Source organism: Oncorhynchus tshawytscha, linkage group LG13 (assembly GCF_018296145.1).
Source record: "Oncorhynchus tshawytscha isolate Ot180627B linkage group LG13, Otsh_v2.0, whole genome shotgun sequence".
Taxonomy (NCBI): domain Eukaryota; kingdom Metazoa; phylum Chordata; class Actinopteri; order Salmoniformes; family Salmonidae; genus Oncorhynchus; species Oncorhynchus tshawytscha.
The window spans coordinates 94,923,406-94,937,899 of record NC_056441.1 but is presented as its reverse complement, the minus strand read 5'-3'; the positions used below and the strand labels follow the sequence as shown (position 1 = coordinate 94,937,899).

Sequence of the window (14,494 nt, the reverse complement as noted above, 5' to 3'; positions counted from 1 at the left end):
AAAACCTGCCCTCCCCACTGTTCCCCCAAATGAAGCACTGTTCTCCCCATATCACGTAAATGAGGACTGCCGGGCATGATGGCTGGCACAGACCCAATACTACGCTAGCAAGCTAACAATAGTCAGACTTAACCAATAGCCCTCTCTGTGATTGTTGGAAAACAAATTAATATGTCACCGTTTATGAATAAACCCTGTTTACTCAGTCAATATCCCAGAAATTAGTGTCAAGGGACTTCACCCTTTCAGGGGTTTTCTGTATTTTTAATACATAGCTTGCAGCCTCTTCGGGCTTGGTGAAGACTCTTGTTATGCCGTTGTGATGAACATGTAGCTTGGTGAAGACTCTTGTTATGCCGTTGTGATGAACATGTAGCTTGGTGAAGACTCTTGTTATGCCGTTGTGATGAACATGTAGCTTGGTGAAGACTCTTGTTATGCCGTTGTGATGAACATGTAGCTTGGTGAAGACTCTTGTTATGCCGTTGTGATGAACATGTAGCTTGGTGAAGACTCTTGTTATGCCGTTGTGATGAACATGTAGCTTGGTGAAGACTCTTGTTATGCCGTTGTGATGAACATCTAGCTTGGTGAAGAGACTCTTGTTATGAAGACTCTTGTTATGCCGTTGTGATGAACATGTAGCTTGGTGAAGACTCTTGTTATGCCGTTGTGATGAACATGTAGCTTGGTGAAGACTCTTGTTATGCCGTTGTGATGAACATGTAGCTTGGTGAAGACTCTTGTTATGCCGTTGTGATGAACATGTAGCTTGGCTGGAAAAAGCAGGCTGTATTCACCTCCACCTCTCTCATGGTCTGCATCACATTGCTCCATCACCTCCATGGTGTAGTCGGGGAAGATGAAAACCTTTTGGCCTTTGTATTCCATATCTCGTAGAATGAGCTCCTTATACTGAAGGTGATGTACCCTTGAGATTATGGTGCTCTGCTTGACACCTGGTGAGGGCTTCACCTGTAGAGAGCGGTGTGCAAGGTCAATAATGAGGGGCTTTGGGAAGTTGTCGTCACCCAGGAGCTTGGGAATTAGCTTGGACACAAACTTTGTGGGTTTCCCTTGTTCTTCATCCTCCAAAATCTCCACAAGTTTGATGTTCAGCCTGCAACTCTTGCCTTCTAAATCGAGAACCTTGGCTTGGTGAGCTCATTCTTCTTTTTACGCTGAGCCCAGGGGGTTTTCAGGCCTCCTATCAGGGTGTCATGATCAGACATGGACATTCTGCTATGTCCATGCGGCCCTTCAGTTCGGCCTGTGCTGTCTTTAGAGACTCAAACTTTGTTTAGAGCTTATCAAAACGATTGTTGATTGTAATAAAAAACTGACACTCATTTCCGTGATAGAATCTTGTTGCTGGGTATCTGGAGAGATGTTGTCATCAAAATGGCATAAGCTGCAGCTTGTTGGGCCTGGGCCTTTGTCGACTTTGCAGTCCCTGTTCTGTTGGCCTCTATGGAGGATCTTTGAATGTCGGAACTTCCAAAAGTTGGCTTAACGTTGGACCAGAGCTAGCTAGCTAGGCAGTTAACAAGATTGTGTGTGTGCAGAGTGGCACCAGAATTAGCATGTCCTACCTCTTTGTAGTTAATAAATCCGATAAAATGTAATAACTATAGTATCTCTAACTAGCATTGAAAAAGTTCATCCATTCTTCTCTAATTAAAAATCTTTCTCCCTAATTACTGAAACATCAGTAGGTTACAGTAGCCTAAGCTTCAAAGGGGACGGGCAGGTTGCCAACACACACACATACACTGGCAAAGATCAGCTGGCAGATAGAGACTTGAATACATATCTGAGTGACAAAGTGTGCTTTGTTGTCTTTATTGTGGGATTGAAGGTAACATAAATGTTATTAACCGGTTCCCATACTTTTAAAATAAAGTTTATGGTCCAGACCACTAGATATCACTTTCGTTCGTTGTTCTGAATCTGTTCCTCAGAAAAAGACATCCCTGAACCGGTTCCAACCTCTGGTGTACAGCGCTTTAGGGTTATTAGGGGATTAAAATAATTCATTAAGAATTAGTACATAGTTTAAAAGGCTCTACATTAATTATCAACTGAGGTATTAGTAAGTGCATATCCTCACATTTACAACTGCACTCATTAACAATCAATAAATATACCATTTATGACACATATACAGTAAATATGTGTAGAAATGGTGAGTCAAACCATTAATCAACCGTTAACTTGGGGGCAGGGAGACTAGTTTTTAGAGCGTTGGACTAGTAACCGAAAGATTGCAAGATTGAATCCCCGAGCTGACAAGGTAAAAATCTGTCATTCTGCCCCCTGAACAAGGCAGTTAACCCACTGTTCCTAGGCCGTCATTTGAAATAAGAATTTGTTCTCTACTGACTTGCCTAGTTAAATAAAGGTAAAACTAAATAAAATAACAAATACTTTATAAATAATCTTATGAGATGACAATAACTAATTTATAACTGGTTTATAAGTACCCTAGTGGTACATTATTAATATGAGATGACAATAACTAATTTATAACTGGTTTATAAGTACCCTAGTGGTACATTATTAATATGAGATGACAATAACTCATGTATAACTGGTTTATAAGTACCCTAGTGGTACATTATTAATATGAGATGACAATAACTCATGTATAACTGGTTTATAAGTACCCTAGTGGTACATTATTAATATGAGATGGCAATAACTCATTTATACCTGGTTTATAAGTACCCTAGTGGTACATTATTTATATGAGATGACAATAACTCATTTATAACTGGTTTATAAGTACCCTAGTGGTACATCATTAATATGAGATGACAATAACTCATTTATACCTGGTTTATAAGTACCCTAGTGGTACATTATTAATATGAGATGACAATAACTCATTTATACCTGGTTTATAAGTACCCTGGTGGTACATTATTAATATGAGATGACAATAACTCATTTATACCTGGTTTTCAAGTACCCTAGTGGTACATTATTAATAATACACAAATTGTTATCATACTATGATCAAACACCGTATTCATTATCCTATAAATCATGTAAAATAGTGTTTATAAATAATTATGAATCATGTAAAATAGTATTTATTAATAATTAATAAATTACGCAAAATAGTGTTTGACATTTTTTTATAATTAAAATAGTATTTATTAATAATTTATAAATTATGTAAAATAGTGTTTATAAATAATTATAAATCATTAAAATAGTGTTTAAAAATGATGTATAAATAATGTAAAATAGTGTTTATGAATCATTTATAAATCATGTAAAATAGTGGTTATAAATGCATTAATTACTTTGTAGAAATTGCTTATTGACATTTATAATTTTAGTAACAGTGATTAATTGTAAGCTCTTACAGCATTTTTCTACGAGGTTTATTAAGGGACCTTAGTCTTCTGCTCATTTTCCCAGCATACATCACACGCACACAGTTGAGAGGAGCACAGGGTCAAGCTGCAGTGCAGTGCCTTGCTCCAAGGCCGAACAGTAGAGAATTGTTGTTAGGATTTAAAGCCAGTGCTCAGATCAATCGAGTGCCCGGCCCAGGATTCAAATCGGTGACTTTTCGGCTACAGGTCCAAATCCTTAGCTGCTGGGTTACCTACCGCCCACTCCTTATAATGTCATTGGTCTGCTAGAGGCAGGTCATACTCCTGGGACAGGAGTAGTAGGCCCTGGGGTCTCTCTCTGGCCCCCTCCATGCTGGCTAGCTTTACAGGCTGACTGAGCTCCTCTCTCTGGTACAAAGGGCAGACCTTCAGGTGCTCAGACATGGAGGGGACATCATCAAAGCGCCACCTGTCCACCTTGGAAAACAGACTGCTAAACTCCCATACCTTAGGAAACCAGCCACAGAGAGAAAGAGAGAGAGAATGTTTTTTATTACACAGAGTATTAGATTGGGTCAAGGAGTTTTTCCTGACGATGTGACCTGACCAGGAAAAACTGTAAACTCTATGACCTCTAGAGCCACGTGGTCAGGAAAAACTCCTAGTAAAGTATAATAATATAATTGTATGTAATGTATATAATATAACTCTAGTATACTAAGTTCTGATGCATGGTACCTCTTGATATGAAGCTCTATTACATTGGTAACAAAATCCTGTTTATTCCGTATGCAGGTTTATACTGTCCCCGTTGTTGATGTGTATGGATTTCCTGCCTAGCAACCTGTTGTCTGTATGTGCATCCCAGTTGGAAACCTATTCCCTACAATAGTGTGCTACAGGTCTTAATCAAAACAAATGCACTACAAAGGGACAAGGGCTTGGTGGCATTCCAGACCACTGATATCATTGGCATGCTCTTTGTCCCGTGGACACACAGACTGGCTCTCTCTCTCTCTCCGATTGGTTGGTGCCAAACACTGGGATGGGTCATTCAACTCATAATCGTGTCTCAGAGGAATGAAGGGAGTAGTCAGGGGGCTCTTTACAATGCAACAGCTGTCATAGGACTAGAAATGCATCCCAAATGGCATCCTATTCTCTACATAGTGCACTACTTTTGACCAGGGCCCATAGCTCTATAGGGTTCCTGTTAGGGCAAGACTGAGATTTAGTCAAGTGGCAACCTATTACCTACATAGTCCAGTAGTTCAGGTTACAGGGAATAGGGTGCAGATTGGGAAGCAACCCTCAGACTAGGCTGGATCCATTTCTCTGTCCAAAAGAGATGTAGAGAATGTGGCTGGATGCCATATAGGGCCGGGCGGTCATATTAGGGTGACCGCACAGTGACTGACGGACCTAACCACCTGGTCAGTAGACAGAACTAAATCACATGATGTGACCGAACAACAACAGTATGCTTGAACCTTTGGCTTTGTTTCGAATCAGTGACATGTTTACAACCAAACACATGTTCATTCTGCCTTTCACTTTCCATTGAAAGTTTATGGCAGGACGAATAGACCTACATCCACCAGTATTTGACCTACCACAGATTTAGGCTATAGGCCTGCCTACCTCTGGAGGGGATGGGTGGGGATGGAGATAGGAAACTCTTTATGTTGTTGTTGTGTATATATATATATATATATATATATATATATATATATATATATATATAGTCAGTGGTGGATTATATAGGTATAGGCGACACAGATAGGTTGACCTCAGGTCTCTCCTCTGGAAGGGGGAGTGGGGGAATCTATCAAATAGCGCACCTTTAACTTTGTACAGTACTAATGAAATTAGTAAAATCAGTCACACTACGAAATGCTACCAAATAAACCACAATTCATTCATAATACTGTGAATATATAGTTTCACAGACATTTTGTTGTATTCTTTTAAATTTTTTTGCGAAATCTTTAAGAATAATATAAAACCAGTCTGCACACCACCAAGGTGAACTGGTTTAGTCATGACTCTTGGTTGACCGTGTTGGGGGATGGGTAATGTAGTCTTGACTCTTGGTATACAGTGTTGGGGGATGGGTAATGTAGTCTTAACTCTTGGTTGACAGTGTTTGGGGATGGGTAATGTAGTCTTGACTCTTGGTTGACAGTGTTGGGGGATGGGTAATGTAGTCTTGACTCTTGGTTGACAGTGTTGGGGGATGGGTAATGTGGTCTTGACTCTTGGTTGACAGTGTTGGGGGAGGAGTAATGTAGTATTGACTCTTGGTTGATAGTGTTGGGGAAGATGGGTAATGTAGTCTTGACTCTTGGTTGACAGTGTTGGGGATGGGAAATGTAGTCTTGACTCTTGGTTGACAGTGTTGGCGGGGATGGGTAATATAGTGATGCTCGAGTGCCAAATCAACACAAATTTGTTTCTATTTGTCTTTGTTACTTCTTTTTGATATTTATGGGTCTTTTTTTGTATATATTTTTTATTTATGTAGTTTTAAATGTTATGCTTATTTATTTGTGTTGATTCAAATGTCTGAATAAAATTGACAGAATGGGTCTTTTTTCTTTTTGGTGCCGGGGAGGGGGCAATGAATGTGGGATCTCCCAGGGAGCCATACAAGCTCCATCTGCCACTGTATACAGAACCAGTCAAACGTTTGGACACACCTACTCATTCAAGGGTTTTTCTTGTTTTTTAAAATATTTTCTACATTGTAGAATAATAGTGAAGACATCAAAACTATGAAATAACACATATGGAATAATGTAGTAACCAAAAAAGTGTTAAACAAATATATATATTTTTTCAAAGTAGCCACCATGTGCCTTGATGACTGCTTTGCACACTCTTGGCATTATCTCAACAAGCAAGTCTCTTCTTATTATTGGTGCTCAGTTGCCCGTTATTTTGGCTACCGTGGCTAGAGGAGGACATCTCAGTAACTTTGAAAAAGGGGACTCAAAGGAGAATATGGGGATTTAAATGGTGTGTGTGTGTGTGCGTGCGTGTGTGTGTGTGTGTGTGTGCGTGTGTGTGTGTGTGTGCGCGCGCGCGTGTGTGTGTGTGTGTGTGTGCGTGTGTGTGTGTGTGTGCGTGTGCGTGTGTGTGTGCGTGTGTGTGAACATTTATGGGAGATTCTGTAGCACGCCTGACACAGCATTTTCCACCCCCATCTACAAAACACCAGCTTATGGAATTTCTCATGGACGAATGGTTCCACATCCCTCCATAGAGTTTGAGACACATGTAGACTCTATGCCAAGGTGCATTGAAGCTGTTCTGGTTCGTGGCCTAACGCCCTGTTAAGACACATGTAGACTCTATGCCAAGGTGCATTGAAGCTGTTCTGGTTCATGGCCCAACGCCCTGTTAAGACACATGCAGACTCTATGCCAAGGTGCCTTGAAGCTGTTCTGGTTCAACGCCCTGTTAAGACACATGTAGACTCTATGCCAAGGTGCATTGTGTTCTGGTTCGTGGCCCAACGCCCTGTTAAGACACATGTAGACTCTATGCCAAGGTGCATTGAAGCTGTTGCTGGTTCGTGGCCCAACGCCCTGTTAAGACACATGCAGACTCTATGCCAAGGTGCATTGAAGCTGTTCTGGTTCGTGGCCTAACGCCCTGTTAAGACACATGTAGACTCTATGCCAAGGTGCATTGAAGCTGTTCTGGTTCATGGCCCAACGCCCTGTTAAGACACATGTAGACTCTATGCCAAGGTGCATTGAAGCTGTTCTGGTTCATGGCCCAACGCCCTGTTAAGACACATGTAGACTCTATGCCAAGGTGCATTGAAGCTGTTCTGGTTCGTGGCCCAACGCCCTGTTAAGACACATGCAGACTCTATGCCAAGGTGCATTGAAGCTGTTCTGGTTCGTGGCCCAACGCCCTGTTAAGACACATGCAGACTCTATGCCAAGGTGCATTGAAGCTGTTCTGGTTCGTGGCCTAACGCCCTGTTAAGACACATGCAGACTCTATGCCAAGGTGCATTGAAGCTGTTCTGGTTCGTGGCCTAACGCCCTGTTAAGACACTATGTTGGTGGTTCATTTACATGCAATAACCATGGATTCTATACCAGATAGTACTAGACAAGAAAATATAATACCACAAAAAGGGATGATTTCCATCCCTTAAAAAATATATGTATATTTTCTTTAATTCAGGCAAAGTACTCACAGTTTTTCTACATTTCCATGAAGACCCTCCATGGGAGTAGGTCTTCTTCTCCCATTTTAGATAGACCATCCCCCTCTCCTCTAGCAGTGTGACACACACCTCCCTCATCAACTGGGACACCTGGGACAGCTGAGACAGGCTAAAGCTGTCCAGGAACCCTGCCAGGTGATGGAGGATCTCAAAGGGAAGTCTGCTCAACGGGTCCAGCTTACGGGGATGCTTCCTGTCAGAGGTGATGCTGATGGTCTTCTCAGAGTCGGACAGCATTGAGGGGCCCTCTGGTTTGAGGCTGAAGGTGCTGAGATCCTGGTGGTAGGTGACGGTGGCTCTCTGACCTGCGGGATGGAACCTCCTCTGGCTGTAGTTGCAGCCTAGGTACGCTAGAGGGCAGCGCTGCTCGAACCAGCCGTTCAGGCAGGACTGGATGTCCAAGTGCACATTCTTGAAGTGAGTGTGGTATTCATCGCGGCGGAAGACGTGGCCACAGAGGTAACTAAAAGCAGAGTTGGTAAAGTTGTGTCTTCTGGTTATGTCCTCAGCTTGGATCTGGACATAGAGGCCTTTGTGTGTCTCTGTGATGATGTCTGCCAGAGAGGCTTCAGGTTTGAACGGAGCAGATGGGATGTTGTAAGTCTGTGTTCCAATGTGTACATAGAAGCCGTCTGCTCCTCCACTTTCTGAGATGTTGTGACCCTTCAGTTCTTTCTCCAAGAAGCACAACAAAGTTGCATTGACTTCATCACACTTCGGAAGATCTTCTACGGACACGCCTAGATCTGACGTGTCAACACTTTTGTTGACCATCTGTGACCAAGGGTCGTGAATGTGAATCCGTTTCGGCCGGTAGCTCGTGGGAACGTTGAATGTTCTGACAGTTTGAACCTCTATGGGCTCCAGCTTTCCATAAACAAAGTCCTTGTCCCTTGGGGTGCAGGCGGCAAGCTGACCGAAGTTGATCAGCATAGCTCCATGGTGGACCAAATACATGTTGTAGTCTGCAGTGGTGACCTCTCTACGCAGTCTCTCCATGACCCCGTCCTGCCACGGTGCAAGGCCAGACCTGGTGACGTCTACAGCACGTGCAGTGGCTCCATTCTCCTGGCACTCCTTGGATGATTCATCCCCATCCAGCTCTCTATGACCATTTGACAAGCTAAATGCTTTCTCTTCTTCACCATCACCGGGATTCAACTTCTTTTCCATGTTTTTGACGGTTTGTTGGCATCCCTTCATCTCCTTTCTGTACTTGGCCTCATAGGAGCTGTAGTTCTGGAGAGTGGCCACGTCCATGTTCTTGGCCAAGGCCTCCCTCTCTTCCTGACTCAGTTCCTTCTCCTGCACCATCCCATCTCCAGAACCGTTATATCCATCCTCCATTGCTTCACTGGGGTCTAACGAACTACAACCTTCACCTGCAGAGCTGGTGACCCCTACATCTATCTCTTTCTGAGCAGGTTCTGCTTTCTCCTTCAGAAAGAAGACAACAAAGCTAGGGAGTTTGATGCAGAAAACTTTACTAAACTATTAACAAAATATTAACAGAAATATGTATAAAATAAAATCACATTACCTTCTCCATCAGCTCAGGGAAGACGGTCTTCATCTTGAGGCATCTGAAGAGGAGCTCCTGGTCTCTCAGGGCCATGGACACGTTCAGCTGCTTCTCAGGGTCAGCCAGGGTGGTCCTGTAGAAATAGCAGTAAACTCCATTATTAAGAGGACCATGGACACGTTCAGCTGCTTCTCAGGGTCACACCACAGTACAGTACATTATACCACAGCACATTATACCACACCACAGCACATTATACCACACCACAGTACAGTACATTATACCACAACACAATATACCACACAACAGCGCATTATACCACACCACACCACAGTACAGCACATTATACCAAACCACAGCACATTATACCACACCACAGCACAGCACATTATACCACACCACAACACATTATACCACACCACAGCACATTATACCACAGCACACCACAGCACATTATACCACACCACAGCACAGCACAGCACATTATACCACACCACACCACAGCACATTATACCACACCACAGCACATTATACCACACCACAGCACATTATACCACACCACAGCACATTATACCACACCACACCACAGCACATTATACCACAGCACATTATACCACACCACAGCACATTATACCACACCACACCACAGTACAGTACATTATACCACAACACAATATACCACACAACAGCGCATTATACCACACCACACCACACCACAGTACAGCACATTATACCACACCACAACACATTATACCACACCACAGCACATTATACCACACCACACCACATTATACCACACCACACCACAGCACATTATACCACACCACACCTCAACACATTATACCACACCACAGCACATTATACCACAGCACACCACAGCACATTATACCACACCACAGCACAGCACATTATACCACACCACACCACAGCACAGCACATTATACCACACCACACCACAGCACATTATACCACACCACAGCACAGCACATTATACCACACCACAGCACAGCAAATTATACCACACCACAGCACAGCACATTATACCACACCACACCACATTATACCACACGACACCACAGCACATTATACCACACCACACCACAGTACAGTACATTATATCACAACACAATATACCACACAACAGCGCATTATACCACACCACAGCACAGTACAGCACATTATACCAAACCACAGCACATTATACCACACCACACCACAGTACAGCACATTATAACACACCACAGCACATTATACCACACCACACCACACCACAGCACATTATACCACAGCACAGCACATTATACCACACCACAACACATTATACCACACCACAGCACATTATACCACAGCACACCACAGCACATTATACCACACCACACCACAGCACATTATACCACACCACACCACAGCACATTATACCACACCACAGTACAGTACATTATACCACAACACAATATACCACACAACAGCGCATTATACCACACCACACCACAGTACAGCACATTATACCACACCACAGCACATTATACCACACCACAACACAGCACATTATACCACACCACACCACAGCACATTATACCACACCACACCACAGCACATTATACCACACCACACCACATTATACCACACCACACCACAGCACATTATACCACACCACAACACATTATACCACACCACAGCACATTATACCACACCACAGCACATTATACCACACCACAACACATTATACCACACCACAGCACATTATACCACACCACACACATTATACCACACCACACCACAGCACATTATACCACACCACAACACATTATACCACACCACAGCACATTATACCACACCACAACACATTATACCACACCACAGCACATTATACCACACAGCACATTATACCACAGCACATTATACCACACCACACCACATTATACCACACCACACCACAGCACATTATACCACACCACACCACATTATACCACACGACACCACAGCACATTATACCACACCACAGCACATTATACCACACGACACCACAGCACATTATACCACACCACAGCACATTATACCACACGACACCACAGCACATTATACCACAGCACAGCACAGCACATTATACTACACCACAGCACATTATACCACACCACACCACAGCACATTATACCACACCACAACACATTATACCACACCACACCACAGCACATTATACAACACCACAACACATTATACCACACCACACCACAGCACATTATACTACACCACAGCACAACATACCTGTAGATGGAAGAGTCTGTGTCTGCCACTGGGAAGCGGATCCATTGCTGGGAGCAGATGACAGTGCTAGCGGGACAGACCTCCAGGTGCTTGGCTAGCCTGTGGCGGAGCATGGTGAAGGGACAGCCGTAGTCAACGTTGAGGCAGGGGACCATCTCATTGGGACATAGTAACTGGTGCTCCTCCTCCTTACACTTATGGAAGGCAGCGCCACAATCTAGATGACACTTAATGACCACACAGGAGACAGAGGTGTTCACAGGGGCATGGCAGTGGATGCTGTAACACCTCTCACAGTGCTGATGAAGCCCTTCTGGGTACATACTGCCTTTCACCTACAGAGGGAGAGAGAGGTTTTGCATCAGTTTCAGGAATACTGTTTTTTGGCGTTTTTGATTGTGATGTTGAATATCCTACAGTATGGGGTTGGTGAACTTTGTAGTTTGATGATTAACTGTGTAGTTTGACACCGAGATCTTAATAAATACACTCACCATATCGACAAATATTATTAGTTCAGAAGAATTTCACCATCTGAAAAAGTAAACCAATGAAAATAGATCAATGGGAATGTATACTTTGAACCTAAAGGCAGAGACCACAGGAGGCTGGTGGCACCTTAATTAGGGAGGATGGGCACGTGGTAATGGAAAGGTATAAACAACATCAAACACATGGGTTTCATGGTTTCCATGTGTTGGATGCCATTCCATTTGTTCCGTTCCAGAGAGCCGTCCTCCTCTCAGCAGCCTCCACTGACAATAACAAGTATCACTTTTTATTGTTTTACCTTTATTTTACTAGGCAAGTCAGTTAAGAACAAATTCTTATTTTCAATGATGGCCTAGGAACAGTGGGTTAACTGCCTGTTCAGGGGCAGAACGACAGATTTGTACCTTGTACCTTGTCAGCAACCTTCCGGTTACTAGTCCACCGCTCTAACCACAAGGCTGCCCTGCTGCCCCGTAGCCTATATCCTCCACAGCAAACAGACAGTTGAAAACTCTAAATTAAGGTCATGGGCATGATCTTCACATCTTCTGAATGAATCCTATTATTCTGTCCAAATCTCTTGTACTTGACCACTTTAAAACAGTTTTCATCTCACTCTTGCTCATAGAAATAAACACACATGTTCTTAGGATAGTAGTGCAGCAAAGTACCAAAATATTTTCCGGTAATATTTCATATCAAAATTCAACAGAAAAATAAGAATAATGTCCCCACTCACCCTCTGTAACTCTTCGTGTCCCTCTGTCAGTCTGGGTTATGTTTGTAAGCACTTCTGACTACTGTCCTACCTTTCTGATCAGCTTCTGCAGTGTGTCTATGCGTTATAAATAGCCAGACAGAGGGGTTGACAGGCCATTGTGACAGAGCACTGGTACCAAGCCTTTGACAGACAAGGTCAAGTTACTGGCTCCGATACCACTAGACAAGTGTCTGTGGAGTGTCAATTGACCAATAATCAATCAATAGTCAATCGTCTGTTGCATGGCTTGTTTTAAGCCGTGATGACTTCAGATGAAGTATTTGTCAAATACAGTAACAGTTGTATGCAATAAATCAGATAACATTCATTCTCTGTATCAACTTTGAAGTGGCTTTGTATTGTGTTCCTGTTTCTTTATGGAAAATGTATTGTTGTTTGAGGTCACATGTATGTATACTGTACTTGCTAAATGGACTCATCTCCTACAGCAGTGTACCAGCAGATGTCACTAGTGGTGTTTGAATTAGTTTGAACAAGCTATAAAATCCACAAGATGTACTCAGATTCAAACCAATGCACCTCAACATCATGTTTTTGCGTGGATTTTTTAATACTGTGAATGAGAATGCCAGCTGCAGACTAAAACGGTCAATACCAAATCAGTGTTCCTAATCTAACTGGGGACATTGTCAGAAATCATTCACAGAATCAAGGTGTAAATGGTACAGGAGTAATTAAGTCGTGTGAGAAATATAAAATATTCTGAGAATCTCAATACTTGGAGACAACATGAGCCCCTCTCTAAATGATGACGTTATTGCTTCCTTGCATTATCTACTGGCACAGTATTTTTAAGATAAGGTTTTAATTAACTGAAAGATAATAACAATAATATACCATCAGTAGGGTAGTTACTAATATAATAATATACCATCAGCAGGGTAGTTACTAATATAATAATATACCATCAGTAGGGTAGTCAGTAATATAATAATATACCATCAGTAGGGTAGTCACTAATATAATAATATACCATCAGTTGGGTAGTCACTAATATAATAATTTACCATCAGTAGGGTAGTCACAAATATAATAATATACCATCAGTAGGGTAGTTACTAATATAATAATATACCATCAGTAGGGTAGTCACTAATATAATAATATACCATCAGTAGGGTAGTTACTGATATAATAATATACCATCAGTACGGTAGTCACTAATATAATAATATACCATTATTAGGGTAGTCACTAATATAATAATATACCATCAGTAGGGTAGTCACTAATATAATAATATACCATTAGTAGGGTAGTCACTAATATAATAAAAATATACCATCAGTAGGGTATTCACTAATATAATAATAATATACCATCAGTAGGGTAGTCACAAATATGATACTAATATACCATCAGTAGGGTAGTCACTAATATAAAAATAGGTTATCGGAGAATGCAAGCAAGCGAAGCTTGCGAAGCAAGCATGGCGGCGAGGACGGAAGACCGAGAGTCAGCCCCAAAAATGTATTGGGGGGGGGGCTCAGGGAGAGAGTGGCAGAGTCAGGAGTCAGACCTGAGCCAACTCTCCGTGTTTATAGTGAGGAGCCTAGGAGGAGACCAGAACCAGAGCCGGTGTTAGAGATGAGCGAAGCAGAGACTGTGAAGGAGTTAATGGGGAAATTGGAGGAGAGAGTAATGAGGGAGTTGCTAGTTTGGTGTACCATCAGTAGGGTAGTCATTAATATAATAATATACCATCAGTAGGGTAGTCACTAATATAATAATATACCATCAGTAGGGTAGTTACTAATATAAAAATATACCATCTGCAGGGTAATCACTATTGAAGTGTTCCTAAAATTTTTTTACACCCAATATACTGATTCAATCATTCA

General features: G+C 42.2%; 1 protein-coding gene across 2 annotated transcripts; it reads right to left on the bottom strand.

Moving 5' to 3' along the window:
* Positions 1 to 1,826: 1,826 nt before the first annotated feature.
* LOC112235830 (F-box only protein 40) lies at positions 1,827 to 12,691 on the bottom strand. 2 transcript variants are annotated; one of them, XM_024404360.1, is made up of 7 exons: positions 12,612 to 12,691; positions 11,875 to 11,914; positions 11,381 to 11,715; positions 9,134 to 9,248; positions 7,564 to 9,030; positions 3,624 to 3,854; positions 1,827 to 2,004 (listed from the first exon to the last, which is right to left on the bottom strand). In XM_024404360.1, the coding sequence occupies exons 2-6, from the start codon at positions 11,875 to 11,877 to the stop codon at positions 3,642 to 3,644; spliced, it is 2,133 nt and encodes a 710-aa protein (XP_024260128.1). In that variant the 5' UTR covers positions 11,878 to 11,914; positions 12,612 to 12,691; the 3' UTR covers positions 1,827 to 2,004; positions 3,624 to 3,641. The 2 variants fall into 2 exon arrangements, with proteins under 2 accessions (XP_024260128.1, XP_042152483.1); XM_042296549.1 differs by lacking the exon at positions 1,827 to 2,004 and adding an exon at positions 12,284 to 12,350 and having other exon boundaries at positions 2,365 to 3,854; positions 12,612 to 12,681.
* Between the last annotated feature and the right edge of the window lie 1,803 nt (positions 12,692 to 14,494).

Excerpts from the sequence above, each read along its gene's own strand:
- LOC112235830 (XM_024404360.1), bottom strand. Across the intron at positions 9,249-11,380 it reads ACAGACTCTTCCATCTACAG|GACCACCCTGGCTGACCCTG; the intron begins GTATGTTGTGCT and ends CTATTTCTACAG. Across the intron at positions 3,855-7,563 it reads CATGGAAATGTAGAAAAACT|GTATGGGAGTTTAGCAGTCT; the intron begins GTGAGTACTTTG and ends TGGTTTCCTAAG.